Source organism: Grampus griseus, assembly GCF_964374135.1.
Source record: "Grampus griseus genome assembly, chromosome: 4".
In the NCBI taxonomy this organism is placed as follows: domain Eukaryota; kingdom Metazoa; phylum Chordata; class Mammalia; order Artiodactyla; family Delphinidae; genus Grampus; species Grampus griseus.
This window is the reverse complement of record NC_138997.1, coordinates 36,010,070-36,026,011: the sequence shown is the minus strand read 5'-3', so window position 1 is coordinate 36,026,011 and position 15,942 is coordinate 36,010,070. Positions and strand designations below refer to the sequence as shown.

Here is a 15,942-nt window from a genome sequence, read left to right as displayed (position 1 = left end):
ACTCCAAGTTATCTAGTACTGTGTCTAAAGGAAACAACTGAAGTAATAAACTCTTTAGAATTTTCATAACTGTTCCCTCATCTAATGGTTGAATTCAAGCTTTTAAATTTTTTTCTCCTTTTTCTTCCTTTTTGTTGCATCTCTCTTCCACTTCTGCATTTCTTTTGTTCCCTTCTCTTTCCTTTCAGATCTACTGATCTGGAGAGCTATAGTAAAGGTGAATAAAAATAACAGAGAGAGAGATGATGATGATAGGCAATTACCAAACTTGGTGATGGTACACAATTTATAAGGTATAGGTATGTTGTTACTTGTTTGAATTTTAGAAAGCTGCTTTAACATTACATTGTCTTGAGATTGGGTGGTTAGGGGGTTGAGGCAGTTTTTAAAAATCTTAAACCTCTTTTCTAGCAAAGTTATACATATAAAATGTCTAATCTCTTCTGTTAGCTAGATAATATTGCTTTTAAAAACAGATGTTCCGTCTATGTTTTGGTGGTCTAACAAGTTCCAACCAGAGATGCATAGAGATCCTACACTAAGTAGGCAAAAAATGTTTTAAATAAAAATCAAAAGAGGATTAATAACATAAATCAGACCTGACTGAATCAAGAAATAGAGGTGTAATTAGTAATCTTTGTAGACAGAACAATCAAGTGTGGAAAAAATTCTGTTGTGTTGAAGTTACTTTTACTTTTTCATTTTCTTACTTATAGGAAAAATTTATTTTAAAAACCAATCTCTTTAAAAATAAGTGAAAACCAGTATCTTAAGATTTAACACTTTGTGTGTGTGAATGTAGCATTTGCTTTATAATAGATAATCATAAGCATCTTACTGTGCCCATCACTTTTCTTTCTTTCTGCCCTCCTTTCTCTCCCCCCTTCCCTCCCTCCTTCCTCTCTTTCTCTTTTCCTTCTTTCTCCTTCATGTGGGGAAGTTATTCTCTTGCCTCTATAAGGAAACTCAAGTCCATAATTCTCTCCTTATTCTTTGATAGTAATAACTACAATCACGTTTCAAATACAATGTCAATTCCATAAATAAAAGTGCCTAGTCAATATATTAAGCACCATTTCAGTCTTCATTCAAAACTAAAACGCTTCCCTTCCCCAGCTAGGATTAACAGTAAGTAGGAGGCAGTGTGGTTGGCTTCTCTTTTTATTGCTTACCTCTTCCATTTGCAAGTTGCTATATTTGACTGCTTCAGGATTTAAACTGGTGGCAGGAAGAAAGGTAGAGAAGCAAACAATTGTTTACCTGACTCTTGTTATAACATGGCTTCGCTATCTTTGAGCTTGTTATATGCTTAAGGCTGACCCTTTTGTGTGTACGTTTTTGGGTTCTTCAGAGTCCTTCACTGGAACTATATACTTCCTGTGATGCTTCAAAAAAATTTTCCTCCCACTAGCCAACACCTAATTATTCTTCCTCCTCTTCCTCTTCTCCCTCCCCTCGTACTTCCTCTTCTTCCCCCTCCACCTCCCCTCACTTCCTCCTCCTTCTGGTTAGTACTGTGGGAACCTCAGGTGGTACTCTGGGGAGAATTTTTTTAACAGCTTTATTGAGATATACTTGACATACCATAAAATTTACCCTTTTAAAATATACCTTTAGGGGCTTCCCCGATGGCGCAGTGGTAGAGAGTCCGCCTGCCGATGCAGGGGATACGGGTTCGTGCCCCGGTCTGGGAGGATCCTACATGCCGCGGAGCGGCTGGGCCCGTGGGCCACGGCCGCTGAGCCTGCGCGTCTGGAGCCTGTGCTCTGCAACGGGAGAGGCCATAACAGTGAGAGGCCCGCATACCGCAAAAAAAACCCTTTAGAGCAGGGGTTCCCAACCCCTGGCCACGGTAGCGGTCCGTGGCCTGTTAGGAAGCGGGCCACACAGCAGGAAGTGAGCAGCTGGACGAGCGAGTGAAGCTCCATCTGTATTTACAGCCGCTCCCCATCGCTCTCATTACCACCTGAGATCCGCCTCCTGTCAGATCAGCGGCAGTGTTAGATTCTCATAGGAGCACAAACCCTACTGTGAACTGCACGTGTGAGGGATCTAGGTTGCACGCTCCTTATGAGAATCTAATGCCTGATGATCTGAGGGAGCTGAGGGGGTAATGCTAGTGCTGGGGAGCGGCTGCAAATACAGATTATCATTAGCAGAGAGGTTTGACTGCACAGAGACCATAATAAATCAGTCACTTGAAGACTTGTATCAAAACCCTATCAGTGGGCTTCCCTGGTGGCGCAGTGGTTGAGAGTCTGCCTGCTGATGCAGGGGACACGGGTTCGTGCCCCGGTCCGGGAAGATCCCACATGCCGCGGAGCGGCTGGGCCCATGAGCCATGGCCGCTGAGCCTGCGCGTCCGGAGCCTGTGCTCCGCAACGGGAGAGGCCGCAACAGTGAGAGGCCCGCGTACCGCAAAAGAACAAACAAACAAACAAACAAAAACCCTATCAGTGAGTGGCAAGTGACAATTAAGCTGCATCTTACAGAGTAGACTGGACGTAAGCAACAGACTTCGGGTGTCACTGTCTCCCATCAGACCCCAGATGGGACCATCTAGTTGCAGGAAAACAAGCTGAGGGCTCCCACTGATTCTGCATTATGGTGAGTTGTATAATGATTTCATTATATATTACAGTATAATAATAGAGATAAAGTGCACAATAAATGTAATGCACTTGAATCGTCCCGAACCACCCCCCACCCCCACCCCCGGTCCGTGGAAAACCTGTCTTCCACAAAACTGGTCCCTGATGCCAAAAAGGTTGGGGACCACTGCTTTAGGGTTTTGCTACCATCACCACAATCTAAATTTGGGGACATTTTCACCTTCGGGGTGGGATTTCATTAACCGGAGGCTGTGTGGCCCAGCTCCTTGTCCACCTTACCCTCTGCCCCTGCCCAACCAGTGGAAGAGTAGCTAGCTCCCAATACAGCATGCTTCCTCACTGCAACTCTCTATTTGCCCTCTCCTCCCTTTGGCTGCTGCCTCAGTGATGGTCAAAGACTTTAGATCCCTAAAGTATCAGACATGAGTCTGTGGTGTCCTCCCTAAATTCCAGGGAACATATACCAAGCACTCTAAGGCACCTTCCCACACCCCTCCTGCTTTGGAGGAGGCATGAAAATCAGTACAACTCTCTTCAAAGAAATTCTCCTGATGGAATTTTCTCCCTACTCTTTATACCCTGTGTGTAGGCTTTAGAGCGGTCTAACCGGTTCTCATCTCATTCATATTACTTCGGAAATTTGCTACAGAGTAGTCTTTCTCACAAGTCACTTTGGTATCTGATTGCTAATAGTATCTTCTGTTAAAACTTCCAATTTAACATAGTGTTTTGTGTAGATTACTCAGATATCTTTCAGAAAGGAATGAAGCTTCTATTTTTTTTTAATTTAATAACTGGACTATTACAGTGTTATCATATAATAAAGTACATGAGAAACTTAGAGAGTTGGGGGGAGCGGTCTGAATAATAATCTCTTCTTGTACAAGCTGAATAAAAACCCCTTTGGCTTTTTCAAAGCAATATCTTATATCTTCCCTTTTAACTACCACATTCTGCATTTAAGTAGACACCCCTCAAGGCAGACTCTAAGAATAAAATGCTATAGTAAACATTTGAAAAGGAAAGTAACAGGACAAGCCTGGCCTCATTTGTAGAGCTGTAGTTGCTTTTTTTTTCCATCTGTGTTAAAGTACCATAAATGTAAATTAAAAGAAAATATTAGCTTTTCTTTTAATTAAATATTGTTAGCTGACTAAACAAAGTCGACTTTTATCTGAAGGAGATGTTTTTATAGGTTAATTTTAAAATTTAATGAAGGATATAATTACAGAAAATAAGTATTTAACATTTTCTTCCCCTTCTAGTTTCTTTTCCAAACCCACTGCTTCTGCCTATCAGTAGATATACATTATTCTTAAATTAGTTTGGTTAGTGTAAAAATCTTAGTAATCACTACAAAAGCAACTTTCTTTTCAAGGAGGGTCAATTTAGTAAAATTTATATAAGAGGATTTTGACTAGCTGCATTTCCCTCTTCCAAAATGTAAATAGGATTATTGAGCCCCATAGAAAATCTTAATTTATCAATATATCACCTACTTAGTTGAATGCTTTAAAAAAAAAAAAAAAAACTGACCCTACAGAAATGTCACCACAGAGGCATCTTTCTGACTTTTTATTTTTTATTATTATTATTTTTTAAAAATAAATTTATTTATTTTTGGCTGCGTTGGGTCTTTGTTGCTGCACGTGGGCTTTCTCTAGTTGCGGGGGTGGGGCGGGGGCTACTCTTCGTTGCGGTGCGCAGGCTTCTCATTGCGGTGGCTTCTCTTGTTGTGGAGCACGAGCTCTAGGGCGCGCAGGCTTCAGTAGTTTTGGCACATGGGCTCCGTAATTGTGTCTTACAGGCTTAGTTGCTCCGCGGCATGTGGGATCTTCCCGGACCAGGGCTTGAACCCGTGTCCCCCGCATTGGCAGGTGGATTCTTAACCACTGTGCCACCAGGGAAGTACCCTGCCTTTTTATTAATTCAACTTCAATAACGTCTTAGATTATAAAGCATGTTTACATGTGTAACATCTTTCTTTGTCATAGCCACCTCAAAATGGCATTATTGTTACTATTATTATTATTCCTGTGTCACAGATGGGAAATTGAAGTTTAGAGGTAAAATGACTTCCCCAGGGGCAAATGGTAAGTTGGCAGCAAAGCTGGGTCTAGAAATAGTTAATTTCATTCAGTGCAAAATTTATAGTTATAGTGTATATATTAGAAATGTAGAAATGAATTAGTGAATGGAAAAAATGTGTTCCATCTTATTCCCAACTTCTTCCACCATGGCTGTAGGGTCTCCTGTCTATTCTTTTTACCTAGGATGAATAGCATGAAACCTGGAACTTCAGTCTGGCTGCTTTGATTTAATTACCTGCACTTTTTTATCTCTGGTACCCTGAGGTCTCTGTCTTCTCCCATGAAGTAGTCACCACCACTGTGGCTATTCTCCAGTTCTATCTCTGAATTTGACCCTATTGGGCTAGGGCAAGTGGTTGTTTTGAGAGTTCTTTAACTCCTTTACCTTCTGTGACTTTAAGCTGTAGGACTATATTATATTTACATTGAAGGCCATATTGAGAACTCAGGTGAACAGGGACCTCATAGTCTCATTACTGATGCAGAACTTTCACTACTGCAAGTGCAGTAAAGTGGCTGATGTGTAGACCATCTGTTACCCTTGTTTCCTAGGTAATATGCATGTGACACTAGCTGAGGCCCTGGAGGTTCGGGGTGGACCACTGCAGGAGGAAGAGATATGGGCTGTATTAAATCAAAGTGCCGAAAGTCTTCAAGAATTATTCAGAAAAGGTAAGGCCTTTTGCGTGTGTGTGGGGAGGTGGGGGTAGCTGAAAAGCAGCTAGGGTGGCAGACTATAGAAAGGAATGCTTTCTCTTATCTCTCTTAGGGCTGAAAAAGCTCTGATCTTGTCTGCCTTCATTGGAACATCTTCTGTGTGTCTGATATTGTGCTAGGCACTGAAAATATAATGGTGATCAAAAGCAAAAACGTTCCCTGTCTTTCTGGAGCTTACAGTCCAGCGTGGAAGATAGCTATTAATAAAATATTTATGTAAACAAATGTAAAAAATGCAATCATGACAAGGGCTACCAGGGAGGGGAATCAGTTGACTCTGTGAGAACCCATAGTAGGAGGATTTGATCTGGTGAAGAGGATGGAAACGAAGTCTTCCCTGTATAAATCTCCCCTGAGCTAAGACCTGAAAAAGAAGAGAAGTTAACCAGGTAAGAGGGAGGGAAAAACATTCCTGGCAGAGAGAATTATATGCACATCCCTGGGATAATGCAAACTGAATAACTAGTTTGATGCTTCCCTGCAGAGGTGGTTACGTGGTCCAAATGGTTGTGTAGCATTTTGGAGCTAGAAAAGTTAGAGAATCAATCTCCCTTTGGTTGTCTAAAAACATTTGCTATCATGCTGAAAAGCTCCACATGAAGATGGTGTTTGCTATTCACACCACATGTCCAACACCTATTTAGCGTAGTAAAGAAACCACGCTTCATCTAAAGGAAGAATTAAACTTTAAAACTGATTTGAATTAATTAAGCACAATAAGCATGACAGAAATAGGGGAGGATTTGAGGGTAGTAAGAGTTCTCAAAGTGGGTCCCTCAGGCTTCCCTGGTGGCGCAGTGGTTGAGAGTCCGTCTGCCGATGAAGGGGACGCGGGTTCATGCCCCGATCCGGGAAGATCCCACATGCCGCGGAGCGGCTGGGCCCGTGAGCCATGGTCGCTGAGCCTGCACGTCCGGAGCCTGTGCTCCACAATGGGAGAGACCACTACAGTGAGAGGCCCGCGTACTGCAAAAAAAGAAGAAAAAAAAAAAAAGTGGGTCCCTGGATGAGTAGCACCAGTATCACCTAAAACCTTGTTAGAAATGCAGACACTTAGGCCCACCCTAGACCCACTGAATAAGAAACCCTAGGAGTAGAGCAGCAATTTATGTTTTAGCAAGTCTTTAAGGATATTCTGATGCATTTTAAAGTTTGAGAACCATTATACAATTGAATTGCTGAAGACCAGGCGCCATGGGAACCTTTTGGAAGGTGTAGAGGTGACCACTGATTAAGCAAAGTCTAGAGCACAGGGGAAGAGTGGGGATAGATGGTAGTGTTTTGGTGTTGCTGCTGTTTTCTAATCCAGAGGGAGAAACCTAGATATTTGAAGATCTTTGATTAGAGTTAGGATTAATTTAAAGAAAACTTACTCATTTTATCTAATGCCACTTAACTAAAATCTAGTTATTTTAAGTAGACCTTGTTGTTGTTTGCTTCATTTTAATTTTTCAGAGAATTTTCAGAAAGTATAGGCACTCTGGAGTACAGAGCAGGTAACCATGCTGCAGAGGTGTTGTTGAAGGAAGGGTATGTTGGTGGCATTATTACTCAGTTAATTAACAACAGTCAATATTTAAAAAGCATCTCCTTCTTGTGAGGTGTTGTGTGGAAGATGCCAGTAAGTAGAAGGTGTCACAGTTGCTTGCCCTTAAGGGATAGACTCAGATCAGTCAGATGCATATGAAAAGTTTACTACTTCAAAACAGTGTGCCAGGTGTGTGAGAGAAACAGTAGTGCTAGGGATGTTCAGAGGAGGGAGAGATAATACCTTTTTTCATTATGCTAATAGCGAGATCACTGCCCTGGCCATGACTCATAGAATATAAAGTGTTTCGCACACTGTGAGTACCTAAGTGTGTTCCTTCTTTCAAATTTTGTAATGTTAACAGAGATCGAATGTCTGAATGTTAAGTCCTTATCATTGAGATGGAATTATTGCATAACATATTGGCATATTACAATAAAGAGATTTCCTGGATGTGTTCATAAAATTAATTGTGAGGCAGGTATATCTTAAACACTGTCCAGTGGGAGCTGGTTACCATAGGCCTTCAGTCCAGTTCACAGCCTAACATCAGTAATATAGAGAAATTGAATTTGGCTTCTTTGACAGTCGAGATTACCAACTATCGTGATTGCCGATTGGAAATTTCTATTTATTTGGAGGAAACTCAGGCTTGTTTTATTTAGTTTACCTAAAATCTATGGTTTTTCATTCCTTTTATTTGATAGCACAATGTCTTTTTGCCACAAGTTCTTCTCCTGACTATTTTAACAAACTGAAATAAAATAACTATTTTGTTTGCTTATTTTGTGGAAGAAAGGTGTTGGTCTTGGTTCTCTAGTACATACCCTTATGAATAACACTAGGAGTGTTATGGGGAAAACAGCAGGTAAAATACAGTGATTTTCTTTGTCTTTCTGTGTCTGTTACAAAAATCTTTTAGTTCTTATGGATTTTTTTTTTCCCTTATCTTCTTGAACTTGTATGTTGTTCCTGTGTCTTTTTCAGTGCAAATTGACATTCCTATAAATAGAAGGCTGGAAGTAAGCATTTCTACTAGGGGATTATTGAGCACAGATCAAGAAAATTATATATTTTTTCATCTTTTTGAGCCTCCTAGTAATTTAAGTCCTTTTTAAAGACAAAATTGTTGTGGTCAGTATTCATAGAATAATGATACCTAAGCATGACCTTGTTGAAAGACATAATTTTCAAATGAATTTCTCTTCAGAGAAGAAGAAAAGTAAAAGTTTAAAAAAATATGTTTCCAAACATTTAGATGATGGTGATGATGATACGTCGTTCTCCTTTTGTTATAAGTTCCTTAGTTTTACTGTCTTGTGAATATTAAAACACGATTGGTGTGATTACTTTTTAGAATTTTTGAGATTTTTGTCGTGGCCTTGCACATGGTTTAGTTTTGTAATATTCTGTGGGAATAGAATGTGTTTTTTTTTTTTCTATTTCTAAGGTATAACTTAAGCTTGTTAATGTTTGTGCTTTTAAATTTTTTTCTATATCCTAATTACTTTGTATACTTGCTCTGTCAGATTCTTAGGGATAGTTTAAATTTTTTACTATAATGATGTCTTTGTCTGTTTTCTTACTACTGTCATGTGTTTGTGCTATTTTATGATACATATAATGGCTAATGACTAATTTAAATGGACTGGATCTTCTATTACTATAAAGTAAGCCCTTCCCCCCCTTTTTACTACTCATTGCCTTAAATTCTGTCCCTCTACTCTTAATATTGCCACCTCTGCTTCCTTGCCATTTACCTAGTATATTTTTTTATCCTTCCTTAATTTTCAAATCATCTGTATTGTAATTTAGATATCTCTTTTAAATAATAGATAGCTGGATTTTACTTTTTTGCCTCACTAAGGAGATGGATATTCTTTAATTAGGAAATTAAACTTGGCCACTGAAATAAAAGTTCTGGAGGAATTTCATTAAGGGTCCTCTCGTATCATGACTTCTAACTATATGTTTCTCAGTTCCTCTTATTAACTGATTGGGAAAGCGTAGCTGATGTCCAAAAATGTATACACACTTAAGATTTTAGCTTTTACATCGTGGATGAACTCATGCAGGGGCTCAGTGGTCCTGGATAATAAAAAAACAATGCTATTCTCATGTGCATTCTGGATAATCTTTAGAAATGAAATTATTGCTGCCTTGGAAAATTTAGCTTACAATTATATTAGTTGCCCAAAACAGTGATTTCTTTTTTTAAGTTATGAAACTGTTGCTCTTGGCAGGAAACAGATCTTTTGACTCTGTGGGATTTTAAGGTATTAGAACGGTTGATTGGTTGTTGCTAAAATTGCCCCTTCATAACTAATCAGAGGAAAAGACCCAATCTTCCTTACTTAGGTAAGGATATAAATCCCATAAAAATCCCTTTATGTATACTCATTTCTGATTCCCTGTTTAATAAATATAACAATATTTAATGAAATTAGTAAATTAAACAGTTAAAAAATAATAGAATAAAACATTTTGATAAATAGAAGTGCTAAAAAACAATCAAGATTCATTGTCAAAACAAAAACATTCAAAGAGTTACTAGCAAGTGGCCTTGGAAAATTGAGAAGATGTTGCATTTCTTAATGTTTTTGGAAAACAGATTTGTATAAGGTTGCAGAGAGCAGGGCATATAGAATCTGTATTTTATTATAAACATTTGCTTATTATATGCATGAGTGAAAAAAACAAATTACTACAGATAGCTGGGTAAATATCAAATAAACTTCTCTGCTCTTCCCTCCTTGAAAAGTGTTTAAAAATTAGAATTTGTAGGTACCTGTTTAAGAAAACAATCTTACTAGAGAATGAATGATCTATTATTTTATCAGCAAAATTGAGTGAAAGAGTAAGTTCTTTTTTTGTTTTGTAGAATTGCTTTCATTGAATAAACACTTTCAGGGAAATTCCCTTGCTACTGAAAGGAAAATATATATAAGAAATATATAACCTCAGAACCCCACACACATATACGTTTTCATTTATGGAATCAAACTCCTCGAGCTGGAAAGATCTTAATCCATTTCACCGAACTAATCATTTTTAGAGGTAAGGAAACAAGGCCCAACTTAAGTGACTTATAAGAATTAATGTTAGCAGAGCAGAAATACCATAACTTTTTAAAGTCACGAGCAGTACCTTTTTAGAGCTATAGAATCACTTTATATATACAGGACAATAAAGTTTTAAAATTGATTGCTCTCCTATGAGCATAGCAACAAGATGTTTAAAAAACCAGCATCAGGTGACAAAAGTGACATTCCTTCAGATTCTACACATATTAAGAGTAATAAGGGAAAATTGTGAACAAAGTTCTTGAAAAAATTCAACCATTTACATGGACACTTTAAAAGACACAAACTACCAAAGCTCATTCAAGAAAAAGTAGAGTACCTAAATGGCCCTATATCTACTAAGATGATTGAATATATATTTTTTAATGTGCCACAAAGAAAACTTCAGGCCCATATTGCTTCACTAGGGAATTCGAAATTTTAAGGAAGATATAATAACAATACTATGCCAAACATTTGAAGAACATTGAAGAGGAGGAAATACTTCCCAACTCTTTCTGTGAAGCTAAAATTACTGTAATATTAAAACCAGACAAAGACACTAGAGAAGATAAAATAATAAACCAATATTCTTTATGCACATAGATGCAAAAATTCTTAACAAAATTTTAACAAATCGAGTCTAACAGTATGTAAAAATTATAATACATCATGATCAGGTGGACCTCAGGAATACAAGATTGGTTTAACATTCAGAAATCAATCATTATAATTCACCGTATTTACATGATTTGCAAATATTTTTCACCCAACCTGTGACTTCTCCTTTCATTCTCCTAATAATGTGTTAAGAGCAGTAGATGTTTTAAACTCTGATGAAGACTACTTTATCATTTTTTCTTTTATGAATCATGCATTTAATATCATATCTAAGAAATCTTTGTAGCTCAGGGTTACAATGATTGTCTCCTGTGCTTTCTTCTAGAACTTTTACACATTTAAGAAATCGGTTTTTTTTCCTGCATCTACTGAAATGAGCATATGGTTTTGCTTCTTTAGTATGTAATAAAAAAATAAAGAAATAAAGAATTAAAAGCAAAAATAAACAAATGGGACCTAATCAAATAATTATAAGCTTTTGCACAGCAAAGGAAACCATAAACAAAATGAAAAGATAACCTACAGACTGAGAGAAACTATTTGCAAAAGATGTGACCAACAAGGGCTTAATTTCCAAAATATAGAAACAGCTTATACAGCTCAATATCAAAAAAACAGACAACCCAATCAAAAAATGGGCAGACCTAAATAGACATTTCTCCAAAGAAGATATACAGATAGCCAATAGACACATGAAAAGATGCTCAACATTGCTAATTATTAGAGAAATGCAAATCAAAACTACAATGAGGTACCACCTCACACCGGTCAGAATGACCATCATCAAAAACTCTGTAAATAACAAATGCTGGAAAGGGTGTGGAGAGCAGGGAACCCTCTACACTGTTGGTGGGAATGTAAATTGGTACAGTCACTATGGAAAACAGTATGGAGGTTCCTTAAAAAACTAAAAAGAGAGTTGTCATATGATCCAGCAATCCTACTCCTAAGCATATGTCTGGAGAAAACTCTAATTCAAAAAGATACATGCACTCCAGTGTTCGTTGCAGCATTATTTACAATAGCCAAGCCGTGGAAGCAACCTAAATGTCCTTGGACAGAGTAATGGATAAAGAAGATGTGGTACATATAAACAATGGAATATTACTCAGCTATAAAAAAGAATGAAATAATGCCATTTGCAGCTACATGGTTGGACCTAGAGATTATCATACTAAGTGAAGTAAGTCAGAAAGAGAAAGACAAATACCATATGATATCACTTATATGTGGAATCTAAAATATGACACAAACCTATCTACAAAACAGAACAGACTCACAGACATAGAGAACAGACTTGTAGTTGCCAAAGGGGAGGGTTGGATGGGGAGTTTGGGACTAGCAGATGCCAACTATTATATATAGGATGGATAAACAAGGCCCTACTGTATAGCACAGGGAACTATCTTGTAATAAACCATATATATATGGTATGTGGTACCCCAGAAACTAACATAACATTGTAAATCAACTATACTTCATTAAAAAATAAATAAAATACAATAAATTTAAAATTCAGTTCCTCACTTACCTTAGCCACATTTCAAGTTCTTTCTTAAAAGCCATATGTGGCTAGTGGCTACTAAAATGTTCAGTTAGAATTTACTGTCCTAAACGGTGGTTCAAGAAAAACATCAGTTTTGAATGAAAAATACACATTCAGTGTATTTACCATCAGCAAACCCTTATTGAGGAAAATACTGAAAGATGTATTTCTGGAAGAAGGAAATTTAACTCAGAAGGAAGAAGAAACCTTCAAAAAGGAATGAAAGCAAAAGAATTAGTCAACTTGATGGTAAATCTAAATAAGCATTGGCTATATAAAATATTGATAATAATGATGTCAAATTTAAAATTATAAATAAAATAATAAGACTTAGACTGGGATAGATGACAGGAATAAAACAGTTTAAGGGTTTAATTCTATTCATGAGAATGGTAGGTTTCTTGACTTTAGAATTTGCGTAGTCAAATATCCTTAAAGTTTGTAATAGTAATCACAAAACAAGAGAGAAAATGTAAAACTTCCAATCTGGTGGAACGAAAGGAGAGTAAGTAACTCAATGCATGAAAAGGAGACAAAGCACTGAACTTCAAATTGACTTACTGGTTGTTTTGTTTTGTTTTAAGCCTTTATAAGAAATATGGAAAGTTTTTGTGGATTAAAAGCTTTTGAGTAAATCTTTGTATAGTCTATGCAGCTTTTAAAGACCAAATCCTAACTAGTCTCTTTATATTACATTCCTAATTATTTACAATAGTAATTTTCTTGATTAACAGGGTGTATTTAGTTGTCTTTGACATGCTACATCTTGCCCTGCCTACATAAGGCTGGAATTAACAGGTCCTTCAAGTTAAATGTGTTTGAACCAGGTAAAGTTACCCCATATGTTCCCTGGAAACAAACTATAAAACATGAAATTAATTTAATATCTAACATTCTTAAAATGAATAATGTGGGTTGTTTAACAAGTGTATGAAGCACTTGTAGTAAACCACCCCTCCCCTACAACTATTGTCTACCGTGTTTTTTTTTTTTTTTTTTTTTTGCGGTACGTGGGCCTCTCACTGCTGTGGCCTCTCCCGTTGCGGGGCACAGGCTCCGGACGCGCAGACTCAGCGGCCATGGCTCAAGGGCCCAGACGCTCCGTGGCATGTGGGATCTTCCCGGACCGGGGCACGAACCCGCGTCCCCTGCATCCGCAGGTGGACTCTCAACCACTGCGCCACCAGGGAAGCCCCCTGTCTACCGTGTTTTGATGTGAAATTCTTTTGGCTCTAGATGTGACAAATAGGCCATTTTATAAATTTAAAGAGTCATACGTTTAGAGGGGAAAGTAGCTACAGGTCATGCTCTCTAGAGAGCCCCATCTTTGCTGACAAATGTAATTTTACTGTATTTATTGTTTTAATTTAATACAGGAATTTTTTTAAATGAGATATAATATATATAGTAAAGAGCATTATTAATTGTACTGCCTGATAAATTTTATAAATGTACACACTCATATAAGCACTGCCTAGATCATTTCTAACACCCGGGAAGCCTTCTCTTCTGCTTCCTTCTAATCAATTCTTGGTTACCAAGAATAATCATTATTATGAGACAGCACATAAATAAGTTTTTAAACAATCTTTAAACATCATATAAATAGAATCATACAATGTGAACTCTTTGTGTCTGACTTCTTTTTTTTTTTTTCTGTGGTACGCGGGCCTCTCATTGTTGGGGTCTCTCCCGTTGCGGAGCACAGGCTCTGGACGCGCAGGCCCAGCGGCCATGGCTCACGGGCCCAGCCGCTCCGCGGCATGTGGGATCCTCCCTGACCGGGGCACGAATCCGTGTCCCCTGCATCGGCAGGCGGACTCGCAACCACTGCGCCACCAGGGAAGCCCTGTCTGACTTATTTTTTTTTTTTTTTTTCTGTCTGACTTCTTTTATTCAACATTCTGACTGAGATTTTTCCATATTATGTAACTAAGATTTTTAAAGAAAACGTTCTGCAATTCTCATGTTTCTTTTCTCAGATATAGAAATTAGAAGGGGGCTTTATGCTTTGTATCACTTAGTAACAGGTTAAGATTTTTCTTGGGGTGATGTGTGTCAGTCATGGTTAACATTTTTACAAGAAATATATCGTTATATTTCTTTTTGAAAAATAGAATAGTTTACCATTCAAATAAGCCCCCTCCCTCCTTTTCCCTTTGAGAAGGAAAATTTCTTTAAAATGTAAAATAGGATGGTAATCTGAAGAGCAGCAGAGAATAGCATTAGTGAGCACAAAAATGTTTTTCATAAGCAGCTACAGATCATGGTTATGTGGAAGCATGTCATCATAAATCAAGCCATTTTCTTTCTGGAATACTATTTCCTTCCTCTGCAAACTAAAAATATACACTGATCTTCATTGACCTTTGCATCTAGTTCCTCAAAAATGAAATAAATGACAGTCACCCTTGATATTATTGGTTTTTCAGTCTTTGTATAAATTCCAGGTCCTTCAAAGTGAAGAGAAGTTGGTGAGTTCACTTTTAAAATTTTGTGTTCTTTTTTTCCCCAGCTTTATGCAGGTAGCAAGGGTGGAAGAAGATCTCCTTTAACCTGAAACTTTTCTGTACTGGGGCGGGGGGAAACCCCAAACCCGCTGCTTTGTAAAGGGCCTTTACTATAAAAGTTATTTCTATTGCTAATTACCTTAGTTATAATTTATTTTGTCTGGCAGACTATAATGTGGCAGTTGTGTGATCTACAGGGGCTGTCATGAAGTTGTTAGGTGGCAACAGAAATGCCAGTGCTTTACGAAGCTTAGCACTTGGTTCCAAGATTGCTTAGACAAAATTGTTAAACTAGCAATAAAATCAAGTTTTTAAAGAGACTTTACCATTCAAGATTAACATTTTTGCAACTGCTTGAATGGAATACTCAGATAAGATATGATTTGTGCATTTTAAGAAAGAAACCACCTTCAAGCAAATTTGTCTATTGGAAGTCTACAGCCTAAAATATGATAGACGTAAGTAACAGTTTTGCTCTCAAAGTTTAGGCCCTCCTTGGGGAAATAAAAAATTGGTATTAATCCCAGGATGTTTTCCACATACTGGTTGTATGCTTAATACCACATTGACATATCAGGGTAGAAGAGATCAAAGGTGCTCACCTCAAAGTTTGAAGAGATACAATGTAGATATTCATTGGATTTAAGAAAGTGTCAGAAAAGAAGCAAAGTGCATTGGAAGTTCATTTACAGTTTGCTTTCCTTTGGGAACAAGATAGAAAAAAAACCAAATAAAGATAATTTTATCAGCTGCATAAGGGAATTCATTTCTAAATGCACAGTCAATGATATCCTCAGTTTGGTGCCATTTATTCAGCTTCCCTCTAATAGAGAAGAGCTGTTTAGGTCTCCCTTCTAGTCTAAAATTATTTCTGGTAGTCATTCTGCCTTTCTAATACAAAATGACTTTATTATAATTTGATAAAATAGTTTCTTGTAACACTTTCTGGCTTACCATATCTCTTATTAAATGCCTCATTCATGGCTTTATAAAGTGAAAAAACATTTTTTAAGCTTTAAGGAAGGATTTAAAGCCATACGTATTCCATCTCATGATATCCTTGGTATTAGTTAATTGACATAGAGATGGAGCAAGTACAAGGTCAAGACGGAACTTAATTGAGCTATGATACTATTTTATTGCCCCTGAAAAGGGCATTGGTTCCTGTCTGTGTGTCGGGTAGATTGGTGTGCCCATCTGAATCCCCAGGAAGCTTTTTTTTAATATACAATTTGATAAGTCTTTCTTTAATTAAT

The 15,942-nt window shown here is 37.5% G+C and overlaps 1 protein-coding gene across 1 annotated transcript in view; it reads left to right on the top strand.

Annotated features, from left to right (window-relative positions):
• Positions 1-5,259: 5,259 nt before the first annotated feature.
• Positions 5,260-15,942, top strand: part of PTPN13 (protein tyrosine phosphatase non-receptor type 13) — a gene marked incomplete at its 5' end in the record, with an annotated part of 177,088 nt that continues 166,405 nt past the window's right edge. Inside the window, one exon of the mRNA XM_082653757.1 lies at positions 5,260-5,374. Within this exon, the coding sequence (XP_082509883.1) occupies positions 5,260-5,374 (115 nt within the window). The remainder of the gene's footprint in view (positions 5,375-15,942) is intronic.